Below are 14,232 nucleotides of genomic sequence, written 5' to 3'. Positions count from 1 at the left end.
GGCTTTTGTGAATGGGAGCATCTGATATTATATTTTAAATCATTTGAAATACTCTCAGGCAATTTCTTACCTGAAAGCTTTGGCAAAATCTTCTGTTTACGTAGCCTGGCAGTAGTATTTTGGGGGAGTGAAAGCTTGGAGTGCTTATTAGGGGGTGATATAATGCAGAGAGAAGAAAATGTATGTCTGGTATTTTTGCTGTAAGCTTTTTGGCCACAAACATTTTTGCCGTGTAACTAATTGACCATAAGGCAATTTTGTTGTAAAAGAGAAAATAAGGAAAAACAAAAGAAGAGCATTAAAAAGGACATAATGGAACATGAAAAATGAGTAAAAAAATTAAAAAGGCCTTATTGAAATATATTTGAATACATTTGGAATGTATTTAGATTCATGGCAATACTGTACGAATAACTGATTTTATTTTGCCTGTTATATCTAAGCACTTGTCTTCCAAGTTTTTCATTCATAGCATTTTGTACTTTTTTTTGGCTTGTTGATGTGTCTCCTCATTTGGCATCACACGTTTCTATTTTGATAAAATTCTTCATTAAGAGAGGCATCAGTTTCCAAATTCTAGGATGCATATTTGCATCCGAGCTTTGAATCATGTTGAGAAAGCTCTTTGTTCTTGGCAGATTGTCACATGTCCACTGATAGATGTTCCAAAGTTCTATAGAAGGTGTGGATTCAACTCTGCACCTTCAAATCACTGGAGGATTTGCAAAGGACATTATCATTTTCTAATACAGGCTTTGCCCTGACTTTACCTTCTCTCATTCACACATCCAGTAAGTTTTATCATAGTATTTCTATCAAGTCCATATCCATAGTTATGGTCCACTATTTTAAGAGTGCCACACCTACTCATCACTATACAGACTATTATGAGGGCTAAGATTGATGGAATGCAAAAATGGGAGTCCTATGTCAATGGAGAAATGGAACCAAAACTGTCAACCACGTAAAACCAAACTGTCAACCAGTTATCTTTCACAGCAAGATTGCCTTATGGCCAATTAGGTATGAGGCAAAAATGTTTTGCAGCAAAGATGTTTATGGCAAAGATGCTTACAGGAGAAGTACCTAGAATCTACAGAATAGAGAAATGATTTGTCAAATGAACCAATTTAGTGGAAGTAGAACCTAGGTGGTAGCTGAGCTTGAGGCTCCCCGAGAATCTCCAAAGACATTGGAGGTAATGCTGTGTTTCCCTTGTTCAGGGCATTTGAAAAATATCACTTGAATCTTAGAAGTCAGGGTGATACCATCTTATCATGAATAGAAGACATCAAGTCTCAAATAGAGAGCAATTGTTGTGACAGACAAAGTGAAATGCCCCTAAAGAGACTATGGAAGTAGTAGCAGTCCTGTTCATTTATTCTTTATCAAACACTGGGACATCATTTTATGTGTCAAGCCCCTCAATGTATGCTGAAAATATAGACATCATCCCTTGACCTCCAGGAGCTTTACCTTTCGGTTGTGAAGGCAAGAGGAGCTGACATTTTTCGAGCTCCCCCTGTGTGTAGACAGTGGGCTTCGTATTTCACATGTACTGTCTTTCTAAACTTCTCCCAACAGCTTTATGAGTAAGTAACTATTATCCCCATATAGATAGGTAAACTGAACCTCAGAGATGTTGGGGACCTTGACCCAAATCTGACCCAGCTAATCCATAATGAAATCTGTGTTTGGACACAGGACTATCTGACTCCAAATTTGGAGGAAGGGTCCTTATTTTGGCCAGGGGCATGGGAAAATTGGTAGGCATTCAGGCTCGATAGTGTGTTTTAGAAGTATTCCCCTTATTTGTCCTGAGTTCTATCCAGTCTGCCATGATGCCCATCAGTCTATCTGCTTTCAAATGGGTTAACCGTTGCTGTCCACCTCATCCCCATTTTTAGAATATTGCCACCAGTTCAGCAAGACTCCATCACCTCGTTATGGATGAGTTTGCTAGCATGGGAGATCTGGGTGCCTGCTGCGGGGGCAGAGGAAAGACTGAGGTCCCAGGAGGTCGATGTTACACCAACTTGGAGAAGATGTTGTTCTTTGCAGCTACACAGACTGTTTTTTTCATGCAAGTAAGAATCATCCACCATAATTAGCAAAGGGCAGTTACTTGGGTCTTTTAAATGAGTCCTGTGCCCAGGGTACAAGGAGAAAAGGAGAAATTCATCATGTTGTCTCGACTAATTAAGTGAGGATGAAATCTGAACCATCTATATGATATTTATTTAAAATGATTTGCTCAAGACCTGCCCAGAACCCTTCTCCTTGGGGAGATAGCTAGGAGCTGGGTGGAGACAATTTGGGCATTTGAAGAGCAGGAATGAATTGAACTGGCAAGCCGAGAATCCACCTGAGCCTGGAGTTGGCTGTGGCCAGTGGATGGACATCTGTTGTTTTTGTCTGTTCAGCACATCCTTGGGGGAAATGCTCCTCTTCCATTCTGACCATGTGATTGGGATGGGGCTGCCAATCACAGTTTCTTACCCAATCATCTGGCCACAGGGGTAGATACATGATCCAGACTCAGCCAATGATAGTGCCTTGTTTGCCTGCCCCCAGTGATTTGTTGGAGTCACTTTCTTTGGCAATGAGAACAAAGGACATAGATGTTTTTCTGCTGTGCTGCCTGAAGGCTAAGGAGTGATTTCTAGGGCCTCCTGTCTCTATCACATGGCGCCGGCTCTCTGTCGAGGGGAATAGAATCAAACTGGGAGCAGCAGAAATGGAGCAAAAGGGGACAAATCCTGTCAAGGTTCCAGTTCCCAGTCTTGAGTCTCCTGGAGAATCTCTCTTCCTTGTCCTTTGCATTTTAACTGTTTTCTTCTGCAATTTCAGGAGCCAATAGATTCCCCTTGAGTTAGGCTACTGTTGGTTCCAAGTGAAAGAACTCTGACTAACACAGATTGGAACATCAAAAATCATATTTTGAGAGCATTTTCTTGTAAGAAGCTGGGGCCGCGTGCGGTTTCCCAGCAGACCAAATCAACTAAATACGGAGGCACAGGCTCAAGTCTCCAACACTTGACCTACCTCCTTTGGGTTCCAATTCTAATTTTCCACTCTTTTGATTCCACCTTAGGTAAGGGGTGAATTATTCTCTGTTTGGTCTTATTCTCAGAGACTCAGCCTAGAACACAACGCTCAGCACCTGGCAGCCAGTCCTCCAGCCAGTTTCACCAAAGGCCCAGCTGCTTCCGTGAGAAGTAAGAGTTTTAAGGCCTGTTGTTTACATAACCCTTGGAGCCACCGAAGGGACTGGCTGAGTGGGAGACACTGCAAAGACAGTTTCCACTCCCACTTCAACCGGAGCAGCCCTGCTAGCACCCAGTTACTATCATTTTATTCTATTGTTTTAAATTGAAATATTTAGTTGATGTATGTTAGTTTCAGGTGTACACAGAATTATTTGGCATTTGCATACATTATGAAGTGACCACCATGCTAATTCTACTAACCATCTGTCCCCATCAAAAGTGGGGACATTACTGACCACATTCCTTATGCTCCAGGGCTTCCCTCGTGGCTGAGACGGTAAAGAATCTGCCTGCAATGTGGGAGACCTGGGTTTGATCCTTGGGTCAGAAAGATACCCTGGAGAGGGAAATGGCAACCCATCCCAGTATTCTTACCTGGAAAATTCCATGGATAGAGGAATCTGGCGGGCTATAGTCCATGGGATCACAGAATCAGACATGACTGAGTGGCCACTTTCGCTTTCTTATGCTGTACGTTACATCCCTGTGACTTACTTATTATTTAACTGGAGGTTTATATCTCTTAATCCCCTTTACCTATTTCACCCACCCACTACCCCTCTTCCTTCTGGCAACCAGTGTTCTTCTCTGCCAGCTCCAATGTTCCCCCTTTTTGGGGGCACGTGGCACACAGGATTCTTGTTCCTGACCAGGGATGGAAGCTGCACCCCCTGCAGTGGAAGCATGGAGTCCTAACTGCTGGACCCCAAGTCTTTTTATATAATGGGTTTAATGCACAATTTGGGGAGGAAATGCAGCCTAGCTGTGTAGAGAAGAGGAAACGAAAACAGGTTTGCTACACAACTGGCTAGTTGGCTATAGAAAACATTTGCCACTTTAGATGGCAGTCTTCCTCGCTGTCATCTACATTGAGAGATGACAGCAGGCTTGATCAGGGAGTGTGCGCACACATCAGGAGTTCCCAGGAGAGGTGGTCTCAGCATGAGGACAGTGCGAGGAGCGGGGAGAACACAGGATGGCATGAAAATGCAAGATATCATTGAAAAGTCACACACCTACTGTTCCATAAAGACAGTATTTTTTTTTTTAATTTTAAAATTCTGCATCTGAAAACACAGTATGACAGAAAGCATCTATATACACCTGCAGTGTTTTTGGTATGATACAGTATTCAATACATCCACTGTTTTCTGCAAAAGATTTTGCTTTGTCAGACAGAAACAAACTCCCCTAGACAAAAAAATACAGCTAAGGCACAATTTTGTTGTTATTTTTCTGCTAAATGAAAAGACAGAAAAGGTGCAAAAATGGGCGGGTAGTGCAATTGTTTTCGAGAATCACATTCTACTGTGAGGAAAAGCATTCGGATGATTGGAATTTGATTACTGGTCAATTTCAGATAGTTCAATATCTCTTAAAATACTCCTTTAAATAAATAGCAAAATATCTACATCTTTCAGTGTGTGCCATTTGAATTCTCTCTTTTTTTTAAAACTTTATTTACAGAGTCTCTCTTTTTTTTAAAATCAATACATTACAAAATATTTCTGTACAGTTTTATGCATATTATGATCTATAACAAAATAGTTATTTTTAAAAACTATATCACCACATGTCTTTGATAAACAATGAAGGGGACGGTAATAACTTATTGTGAGGCCTCTAAAAAAATACCCAAATGCTATTGACAACATAGTAATACCAAAAAAAGAGACAAAGGACAACAAAGACGATTGAGCTCAATTCCAGTGAATTTCCTATGAAAACCCTGGGGTTGTCTTTGGCCTCCATCAGCCCTGGAGCGATGGCAGGGAAAAGGAGGGACTCTGAAAGTAGGGAGAATGTGATCCCTTTGAGAACATGACCATCCACTGGGAATATTAAATGCTATCACTTTCCAGGCAGGAAGGACGAAGAGATAAATTGAGAAACTCTGCTGATTTACCCTTGAATGAAATACATAAAGTCACCAAGTCTTCGGGGGAGGGGGAGGATTGGAAAGCCCACGTTGGCATCCTGCCGGTAATTAAACCAGCCTATCGACAGCGGCATTATGCTCCAAGAGAGTGCTTCGGGAGTCGGCTGAGGTTTAGACGAGCACCCAAGCTTTCATTTTACCCATAGGAAAAATAGAAGGATATTTTTCTTCAAGACGACACATAGAAGCCATTTCTACCACATCTGCAAGCTACAGATTGGCAGCCCCTGGCTTAGGAGTTTGCTCCGAAAGCTTCAAGATGCTCTTTTCTCTTGGATGTTGGTAGAAATGGGAGAGAGAGGGCGGTCAGCTTTCCAAAAATAATTTTAAGGCCACATTTAAAAACGGAGAAACCTAAGGCTTTTGGGGGTGGGAGTTGGTGTGGAGGAAGGAGAGGATAAGGGAGGCAAATGAGGAATGGAGAGGATGGAGTTAGGAGGTGGCAAGACAAAGAACCTGCTTTCCCATGGGGTCTGTAGGCAGAGGCGGATGGAGTATTCCCAGCCAAGGGGAAGGGGAAGAGGGAGGGCTTCCATCTCCCTGCCTGGGGCTTGGCAAGGACAGAACCAACGACAACGTGAGGGGTAGATGCAGGTGGCACGCGGAAGCCCTCCTCAGTCTTAAGAGGGGTCTGTACAGTATCTTGTTTGCCAGGTTAAAAAAAAATAACACTTCTGAGAGAGAGACACAGAGAGAAGAGAGGAGAGACACAGAGAGAGAATTTGCATAGATTATACATTCAGCTCCAGCAGATTTTGGACACCTTTTTTCCTCCCCCTCCTCCCTCAAGGTAAACTTCTCAGCAGACACATGAGGTAGCGCCTGTGGTTGACCCATGGGCAAAGTAAGGTAGGTGAGGCAAAAAGCAGAGAGGACCTCCCGTGAACACGGCTTCCAAAGATGCTTCTGGACACATGGCAAGGTGGTCGCTAAAACCTGGGATCTGGAGTGAGCCGGGCTATTTGACACGCCAACCTCTCCCCATGAACCATCTCCTGGACATCTCCGCCTGGTGTGATGGAATTCTGGAAGGTGGGGACTGGGCCAGCGTGGACCTCCTTGATGTTCAAGGGGCAGCCCTCGAGGTCAGCGAATCCTGTTTCATCTTTCCCTCAGTATAAATTGTCTTGAGATCAGGAGAACTCAACAAGCCAGATCTCACGGGACACTTCTCCTCTGAGGGACCATTTCTTTGGGATGGGAATGACTAGTAAGAGGCCCTCATTCCCTTCAGAGTTCCACATAAGCTGTTATTTTTGCCCCTTCCCAATGCTGGCCTTTCCCCCTCCACCAGGACAACACCGAACCTCCTTTGAAACACCTCTCCATAGCGCACAGGCTGAACTGTGGACTGAACCTTCTACCTACACTCTGGTAAAAACAAAACTAGCCAATGTTTGAAAATCAGATTTCCTATAAAAATATGGATTTTTGGCTTCTCTTACCAAATTAGATGATTCTGCTGCACCATGCCTGTATTCTCACTCGCAGCTTCAGGCTAGAACGGAGATGCAGCTGCAGTTTTTGTCTGTGTCAGGCGCACACTTGCAGACCACAGTCCCCACCCATTCCCTCTTGTCTGACACCAGCCGCTTCATTCATCTGTGCTCCTGTCCTGGACTGCAGAGCCACGGGCGATCCTTGCCCGAGGGTGTGGCTTTGACCTGGCAGACCTTTGCCAACAGCTGTTTGCAGTATATCCCCCTTGTGCTGTGGGGGGAGCTTGGGTCCTGCAACCCCGGTGAACTGGGCTATGAAAGGGGTCTTTGCTCAGGCCCCCACACCAGCTGCTACCGCTCTCCTCCCCTGGGGACCCTCTTGGCAAAGAGATCGAGGTTCCAGCCAGGGTTCTCCTTGCACCTACAAACTGAAGAACCAGAAGGAAGCACAGTCCCCCAATCCTGGCCTGTGCCCAGAGCAGCTATCATCTGCCCTTTTCGGGGAACTGACTCAAACCTCAGCTCACTGGCACTTTGAAAGTTCAACAATGGCAAATGAAGGTAGAGTGACTCCTGGTCAGATCAGAAGGGCCTTTTTCCAAAGGAAGGAGCACAAATACTTCTTAGAATGTGAGAGTCCTAGGAACGGCTCCGCCCTCCTTGGAGACAGACTGCTTTGCACTGGGCCCGGGAAGCAGGGCTTAGGGGTGTCTGCCTCCTGGGTGTGGCTTCTGCCTGACCATCACAGGGCTGAGTGGGAAACTGGACAAAGTATCACAGCTTATTGGATGCATCCTTCTCCCCCAAACCCACATCCCACCTCTCAAGCCCCCTAAAGTCCAGGGATCCGGTCAGCAACTCAGTCACACTCTTCTAAATTCTAAAAGAATTTCCAGGGGACCACGTTCTCAGCTTTTGAAACCCTCAGGCAGTCACAGCTCATGGCTGCCTGACCAATGGCCTTGAACTAATAAATCATTCTCAGGTAGACAATAAAAATGAGTTAAACTCTCTCCCCTGGGAAAACATCACCTTGGCTCAAATCACCCTGGGCTTTGTTTGAAATTCTCCCTTTTCCCCTTAAAGCCAAATGTAACAACTTCAAAGTGGTCCTCTGGTTAAAAAACAGAAGGTGCTGAGGAACATCTCATGGGACTGCTCAGCTTCCCAATTTCCTGGTGGTCAGCGGAGAGTGAGGACCGGGCTGGGGATGGGAGGGGACTGTCCCCAGAGTAATAAGTCAGCTCTGCCATTTCTCCATGTGTTCCCAATGGAACAGGAGTCAGCAGTGTCAGGGTGCAGGAGGGGCCTCGTTGAGGAGTCTGCAGGCTCACGCTGCATGCGAGGGATGTACAGGGCAGAGCTCCCATAGCCACCGTGAGTGACGCACAGAGTCCTAGCTGCCTGGCCGGGAGGCGCAAGGCCGGCTTCCTGGGCAGCTTCCCCAGGCTCCAAGAGTCCTTGGACAGAAGCAGAGGCTGGGGGCAGAGAGAGGATGTGCCACGGGCCTCCAGGCTCCCAGCGAGCTTGTGGAATCACGTGGCCATCATGGGGCTTTCTGAGAAAGCCATGCCAGGTCTCTGCCCCTGGGTTCTCCTGGCCTGTCTGACCACCCCCACCACCCTTTCCCTAAAATCCATCTCTTCTGCTCCCGGGCATGGGAGGAGCTTGCTCTCCCTCTGTCCTCTGGCCACAGGGAGGCCCATGGTTAGACTTGCTGTGGGAGGATGGTGATGGAGACGCACAGACGGCCCAAGCTCTGTGGTCATCCTCTACAGGTCGCAGGCCTGTCGCGTCCCCGTGCTGGGGGCCGGTGGCGGGGACGGCTCAGGAATTCCAACACCCCCAGGGCTGGAGGGCTAACTGGGCGGTCCTCCACTCTGCGTGAGGAAAAGCGAGGCACCGATGTTCCCAAGGGCACCCCACTTTCAGCCCATGGACATTGCTGGTTGGAGCATTTCCCTCATGGTGTCCAACTCCCTAGCTTCCCACTGAGGACATGGAGGATGGGGGGCAGATAGACAGAGGCAGACAGAGATAGGTAGGTCGATGGATACATAGAGAAAGCAGGAAGGAGACAGACATGGGCTGGGGGAACTAGAAGGGCTGGAGGAGGGGGCCTTTTGTGAATAAAGGCAGCTTCAGTTAGTACGATAACATAATTGACAAGCTGCAAAAACAGCACCTACTAATTAGTCATTGACTAAAACATATAAATAATAAATATCTAAAGTGTCCCTTCTCTGTATCCTCCATGGCCCACAGGACATCCTGCCTTGCAGGGGTGGGGTGGGGTGAGTAGGGGGGTGACAGCTGACAGTTCACTGGGAGGGATCGGCAGTACCTTCAAAGCCACACTGGAGAGAAATCCAACGAGGACCGGCTCTCCTGGGAAAGGACAGTGCACCCAGGGCTGGGACTTCTCCGAGGGAACCCTGTCCTTTGGGGGAGGGTGGGATCAGTGGAGGAGGGGGTTCTCAGGGAGGGATCGCTGGATGAGCAGGGCGACCCCCCAACGGGCACATGGCAAGGAAACCCTTTGGGTTTCTAGTAACTCAAGCAATTTGTAATAATACTATTCTTTAGGTTTTAAACAACCAGATACTCAAAGCTTCCCACTTTCACACTGCATGTCAGATGGGCCAGTTGGCACCTCGGACAAGAAAGGCCATGAATTTAAAAACCGAATCTGAAATGCTTTTTCCTCACTGTGAAAAGTCTGTTCCATGTGGTTTGGTTGCTCCCAGCAGCACCGAAGACGCATTTCACAAAGTTCCGAGCGCCTGACCTCAGAACGAAGGGCTCAGGCAGGTGAGGGGTATTGCTGGGCTGACCAGCTCAGGGGTTTTGCTCCCAGCGATCTCTATGAGGTTCATGGCCACGGTCCCCCAAAGTTCCCACTGCCAAAGCCCAGAGGGGTCATGGTCTTGGTCTCCTGGCCCATGAATGGCTGGGGGGCTTAATGCTAGCCTCAGACTCATGAGCATGACCCCATTTCTGCCTCGAGAGAGGGTGGATGTCTGGGTGCCCAGGACGTCTGGCAGTGACACTTTGGTTGGACTTTGGCCAAGTCACATCACAAGGCTCTCCTGCTCATCTAGTTACTAAAGGAGGATGGCTGAACCCAAAAAGGGTTGGTGGGAGGCTCAAAGCCACGCCCCCTCCCAACCTCTGCCAAGCCCACTATCTCGCTGGGAATGAGCCCACGAATGTGACTTTCATGTCCTGTCACTTCAAGGCTGGCACAAGGGTTTCCTGGCCCAGAGGAGCAGGAAGGGCAGGACTGGAGATCAAACCCACCCTCTGGGCACTGCTTTCCAAACTAGCTTCTGCAGAGCCCTTGGGTTCTGAAGAGGTACCTTAGGAGATGCCCTTGGCAAAGGGGCTGCCCAGTGGGCTGAGCTATGAGATAGAATCTCACACTCTCAGCTTCCACCAAAGCAGCCTGGATTTCTTCCGTAGCTTGAACCTCCACCTATGACTCAGTAAAACAAATACTCTGCTGCTCAATAGAAAAGTTTGGGAATCACTTATCTGGGGGGGGGGGAGGGGGGGAGTCATGTCATTGAGGGGGAACCTGTAGGACTCGAGGATCAACCAGAAGAGGTAAGACCACCACGGTGCTGGGACCAAGCCATTGACGTCCCCAGTAGCCAGCCTGCAGGGTGCAGGTGGTTGGCAGAACCTGCTTTGGCCTCCAAACCGTCCTTCTTCATCATCCTATGGCCAGGAGAGCCCCTCTCACCAAAGGCCGCCCCAGGGGTGGGAGGTCAGGGTCTGGGTCCCACCGGCCATCTGGCTTCTTTCCCTTTGAGATCCGCTGGGGTCCCCATGTGCCCAGTGCTACCTGAGCCGGCCGTCAGGTTTGACCGCCCCCAGCTCCGACTTGGGGTCGGGGCTGAAGGAGCTCCAGGCTGTCTGGCTGCAGGTCTGCATGACCAGGCAGGCGCTGGGACCCGTGGCACAGATGTCCATGGCAGTCCACATCCCGCCCACCAGCGAGTCCAGCCAGCGCTCCAGCGTGGCGCCGGCGGAGGCCGCGTTCCGCCGAGCCTGCTCCACCTGGGCGGGGTTGATGGGTAGGCTGAGGACGGGGTTCAGGCTCTGGAAGCTCTGCTCCATGTAGGCGCTGCGGAGGGGCCCATTGTGCAGCCTCAACGCCTCCTCTGAAAGTCAAAGGCAACAATGACATCAGTAGACGAGCCTCAGACCGGTAACTTACTACTGCGTGCCTGGCACCATGCTGGGCACCGCACAGCACTGTCCCGTTCATGGGACAATCTCATGAGGAAGTCCTTTTAGAAATCCCATTGTACAGACAAAGAAATTGAGCCCACGAGGACATTCCTTCAAGAGGTACGATCCCACTTTGTGTGGTCCATTCATTTATCCATTCAGAATGTATTTATGGAGCCCCTACTACAGTCCCTGGTGTCTCAGATGGTAAAGTGTCTGCCTGCACTACAGGAGACCCGGGTTCAATCCCTGCCTGGGTCAGGAAGATCCCCTGCAGAAGGAAATGGCAATCCACTCCAGTACTCTTGCCTGGAAAATTCCATGGGCGGAGGAATCTGGAAGGCTACAGTCCATGGGGTTGCAAAGAGTAGGACACAACTGAGCGATTTCGCTTTCTTTCTACTATAGTCCAGACAGTAGTTCATTCAACACATATTTACTAAACATCTGTTATCTGCAAGGCATTCATTCATTCATTTATTTGATGCAGGTATATTAAGTGCGAGGTTCTATTCTGTGGTAGAACAAACCAGTAATGATGATAAGGAAACAAGCAAATAAATAAGGTTATCCCAAAACTGATAAGTGTCATGAAAGGAATTAATGAGGTGTGTTGAGTCAGAGCAGGGGCTTGATAAACTAAGGCCCTTGGGCCAAATTTGGCCCACCACCTGTTGTTGCAAATAAATTTTACTGGAACATGGCTATGCCCATTTGGACACATATTGTCTATGGCTGTTACCACAGCACAGCTGAGTAGTTGTGATAGAAATTTTACATGGCCCGCAAAGCTGAAAAATTTACTATCTAGCCCTTTACAGTAATAACTTGCTGATGCCTGGGTTAGAGAGTGACAAAGTGTTTATCTTAGATGGGATGGGCAGGGAAGACCTCTCCGAGGTGGTGACATCTGAGCTGAGTGCTGATTCACGTGAAGGAAGGAGCTACACACAGATCCTGGAGGGGAGAATTCTAGGTTTTGGAAACAGAAAGTATTAAGCCTCACTGAGCACCTTTCCTCAAATCACACAGGTAATGAGAGCTGGAGCCAAGGTTTGAACCAGGGTCTGTGGACCTCAAAGCCTGGAGTGGAGTCCTGCACTTGGCTGCTGAATGCCCACCGTGAGCTCTCTATAAGACAGGGATTTCTCCTTTGGTCCAAGGTGTAGTGCATGGATGGATCACAGCAAGGAGTCCTGGGGAGCCCAAAGCCTGGACCAGAGCTGGGTAGGTGGGAGGTCCAACTGGCTTCTGAAACAGCTCTGCCTTGCTCTCAGGCCAGAGTATGGGGACCACAGTAAGGCTGCCTGGGTTTGAATACCCACGTCTCGCACACTAGGCATCTGACTTCTTCCTCATCAATGACAATGGGCAGAGAACTAGTACCTTCCTTGTAGCTTTGTTTGTGATGATTAAGTATGCTGATTCATGTGGGGTGCTTAAAATGCCGCCCAGCGTATTTGAAGTATTCAGAAAAGTTTAGCTAGAACTATTATTATTGGCATTATTAGTACACAACACACACACACACACACACACACACACAACTATAGGGCTGGTTTTTATCATCCCCATTTTACAGATGAAGAAACAGAAGCAGCTATAGATTAGATCTGGAGTTAAACCCAGGGCTGGCTGACTCCAAAGCCAGAGCATGTCATTGTAAACACAGTAAACAAGCCCACACATCCACAGATGTGTGGTGCTTTTCGTTTTTACTTTATTTTTCCATCTGGGAGCTAGTCTTTTGCAGAGTTGGTCCCCCAAGTGCAAAATGGGGATACTTACCCTTCCAGCAATTAGACTCACAAGACTGGCACGAGGCTTGGGGAAAGCCCATGTGGTTTGTAAAGTAACATATGAACAAGAGAGGCACCGACAGTTTCCCAGGGCTTAAAGATGGGGAAGCAGAAAATATAGATATTTGGGCTGACAAAAAGAAGCTAGATATCTCTGTTTTGAGGAAGCTCCCTCTCATGGCTTATTTCATTGCTAATTACAAGAATATATTTTAAAGAAAGACTGGATAACCATTCTGGTAAGTCAAGTTTCACCAAATCAGGTTTTGCTATAGCCGAGCTCACTGGGATTAGAAGAAACCTCCTTATAAGACAACGCAGCATTCAGATGACAATGCTTCCTCTTTACTTCAAAGTGGCTGTCGCTCTTGGAGACAGCCAGGAGAACCTGGATAATCAGAAGGTTATTTTCTAATATGTGTGGTCCTGAGTGAAGAAGAAAGACAGTGCATATATGCCTGCCCTTCAAAAAGCAATGAGAAAACTAGTTGAATTAAAAATATGCCTTGCCCTGAGGAAATCATAATTGACAAAGACTCAGGTACCCCAATGTTCATTGCAGCACAGTTAACAATAGCTAGGACATGGAAGTAACATAGATGTCCACTGAAAGATGAATGGATAAAGAAGCTGTGGTATATATATACAGTGGAATTTTAGCCATAAGAAGGAACACATTTGAGTTAGTTCTAATGAAGTGGATGAACCTGGAGCCAATCATACAGAGTGAAGTAAGTCAAAAGAGAAGAACAAATATCGTATATTAACGCAAATATATGGAATCTAGAAACATGATACTGATGAACTTATGTGCAGGGCAGCAGTAGAGATGCAGACATAGGGAACAGACTTGTGGATCCAGAGGGTGGGATGAATGGAGAAAGTTGAATGGAAACATATACCCTACCATTTGTAAAATACATAGCCAGTGGGAACTTGCCGTATGTCTCAGGGAACCCCAACCAGGGCTCTGTGACAACCTAGAGGGGTGGGACAGTGTGGGAAGTGGGAGGGAGGTTCCGGAGGGAGGGGTCACATGCACACCTATGGCTGATTCACGTTGATGTGTGGCAGAAACCAACACAGTATTGTGAAGCAGTTATCCTTCAATTAAAAGTAAATTTTGAAAAAGGAAAGGCAAAAACATGTGCCTTGACATCCCCTGAGAAAACCATAATTCAAAAGGATACATGTACCCAATGTTTATTGCAGCACTATTCCCAATAGCCAGGACGTGGAGACAACCTACATGTCCAATGACAGAAGGACGGATAGAGAAGATGTGGTGTATATACGTATATATAACTCAGCTACAAAAGGAAAAAAAATGGGTCATTTGTAAAGATGGAGATGGACCTAGAGTCTGTTATACAGAGTGAAGTAAGTCAGAAAGAGAAAAACAAATACTATATATTAACGCATATATGTGGAATCTAGAAAAAGGGTACAGATGAACCTATCCCCAGGGCAGGAATAGAGATGCAGGCATAGAGAATGGACATGCAGACACCAGGAGGGTGGGGAAGATAAAGTGAAAGTGAAGTCGCTCA

General features: G+C 47.1%; 1 protein-coding gene across 1 annotated transcript in view; it reads right to left on the bottom strand.

The window, feature by feature from the left end:
- Nucleotides 1-4,291: 4,291 nt before the first annotated feature.
- The window catches only part of XYLT1 (xylosyltransferase 1), a 341,704-nt gene continuing 331,763 nt past the window's right edge, over nucleotides 4,292-14,232 (bottom strand). The window contains exon 12 of the mRNA XM_020904963.2: nucleotides 4,292-10,813. Within this exon, the coding sequence (XP_020760622.2) occupies nucleotides 10,491-10,813 (323 nt within the window). The 3' untranslated portion in view covers nucleotides 4,292-10,490. The remainder of the gene's footprint in view (nucleotides 10,814-14,232) is intronic.

The sequence above is a fragment of the Odocoileus virginianus genome, chromosome 33 (genome assembly GCF_023699985.2).
Source record: "Odocoileus virginianus isolate 20LAN1187 ecotype Illinois chromosome 33, Ovbor_1.2, whole genome shotgun sequence".
NCBI classification, from domain to species: domain Eukaryota; kingdom Metazoa; phylum Chordata; class Mammalia; order Artiodactyla; family Cervidae; genus Odocoileus; species Odocoileus virginianus.
This window is presented reverse-complemented; position numbering and strand designations above follow the sequence as displayed.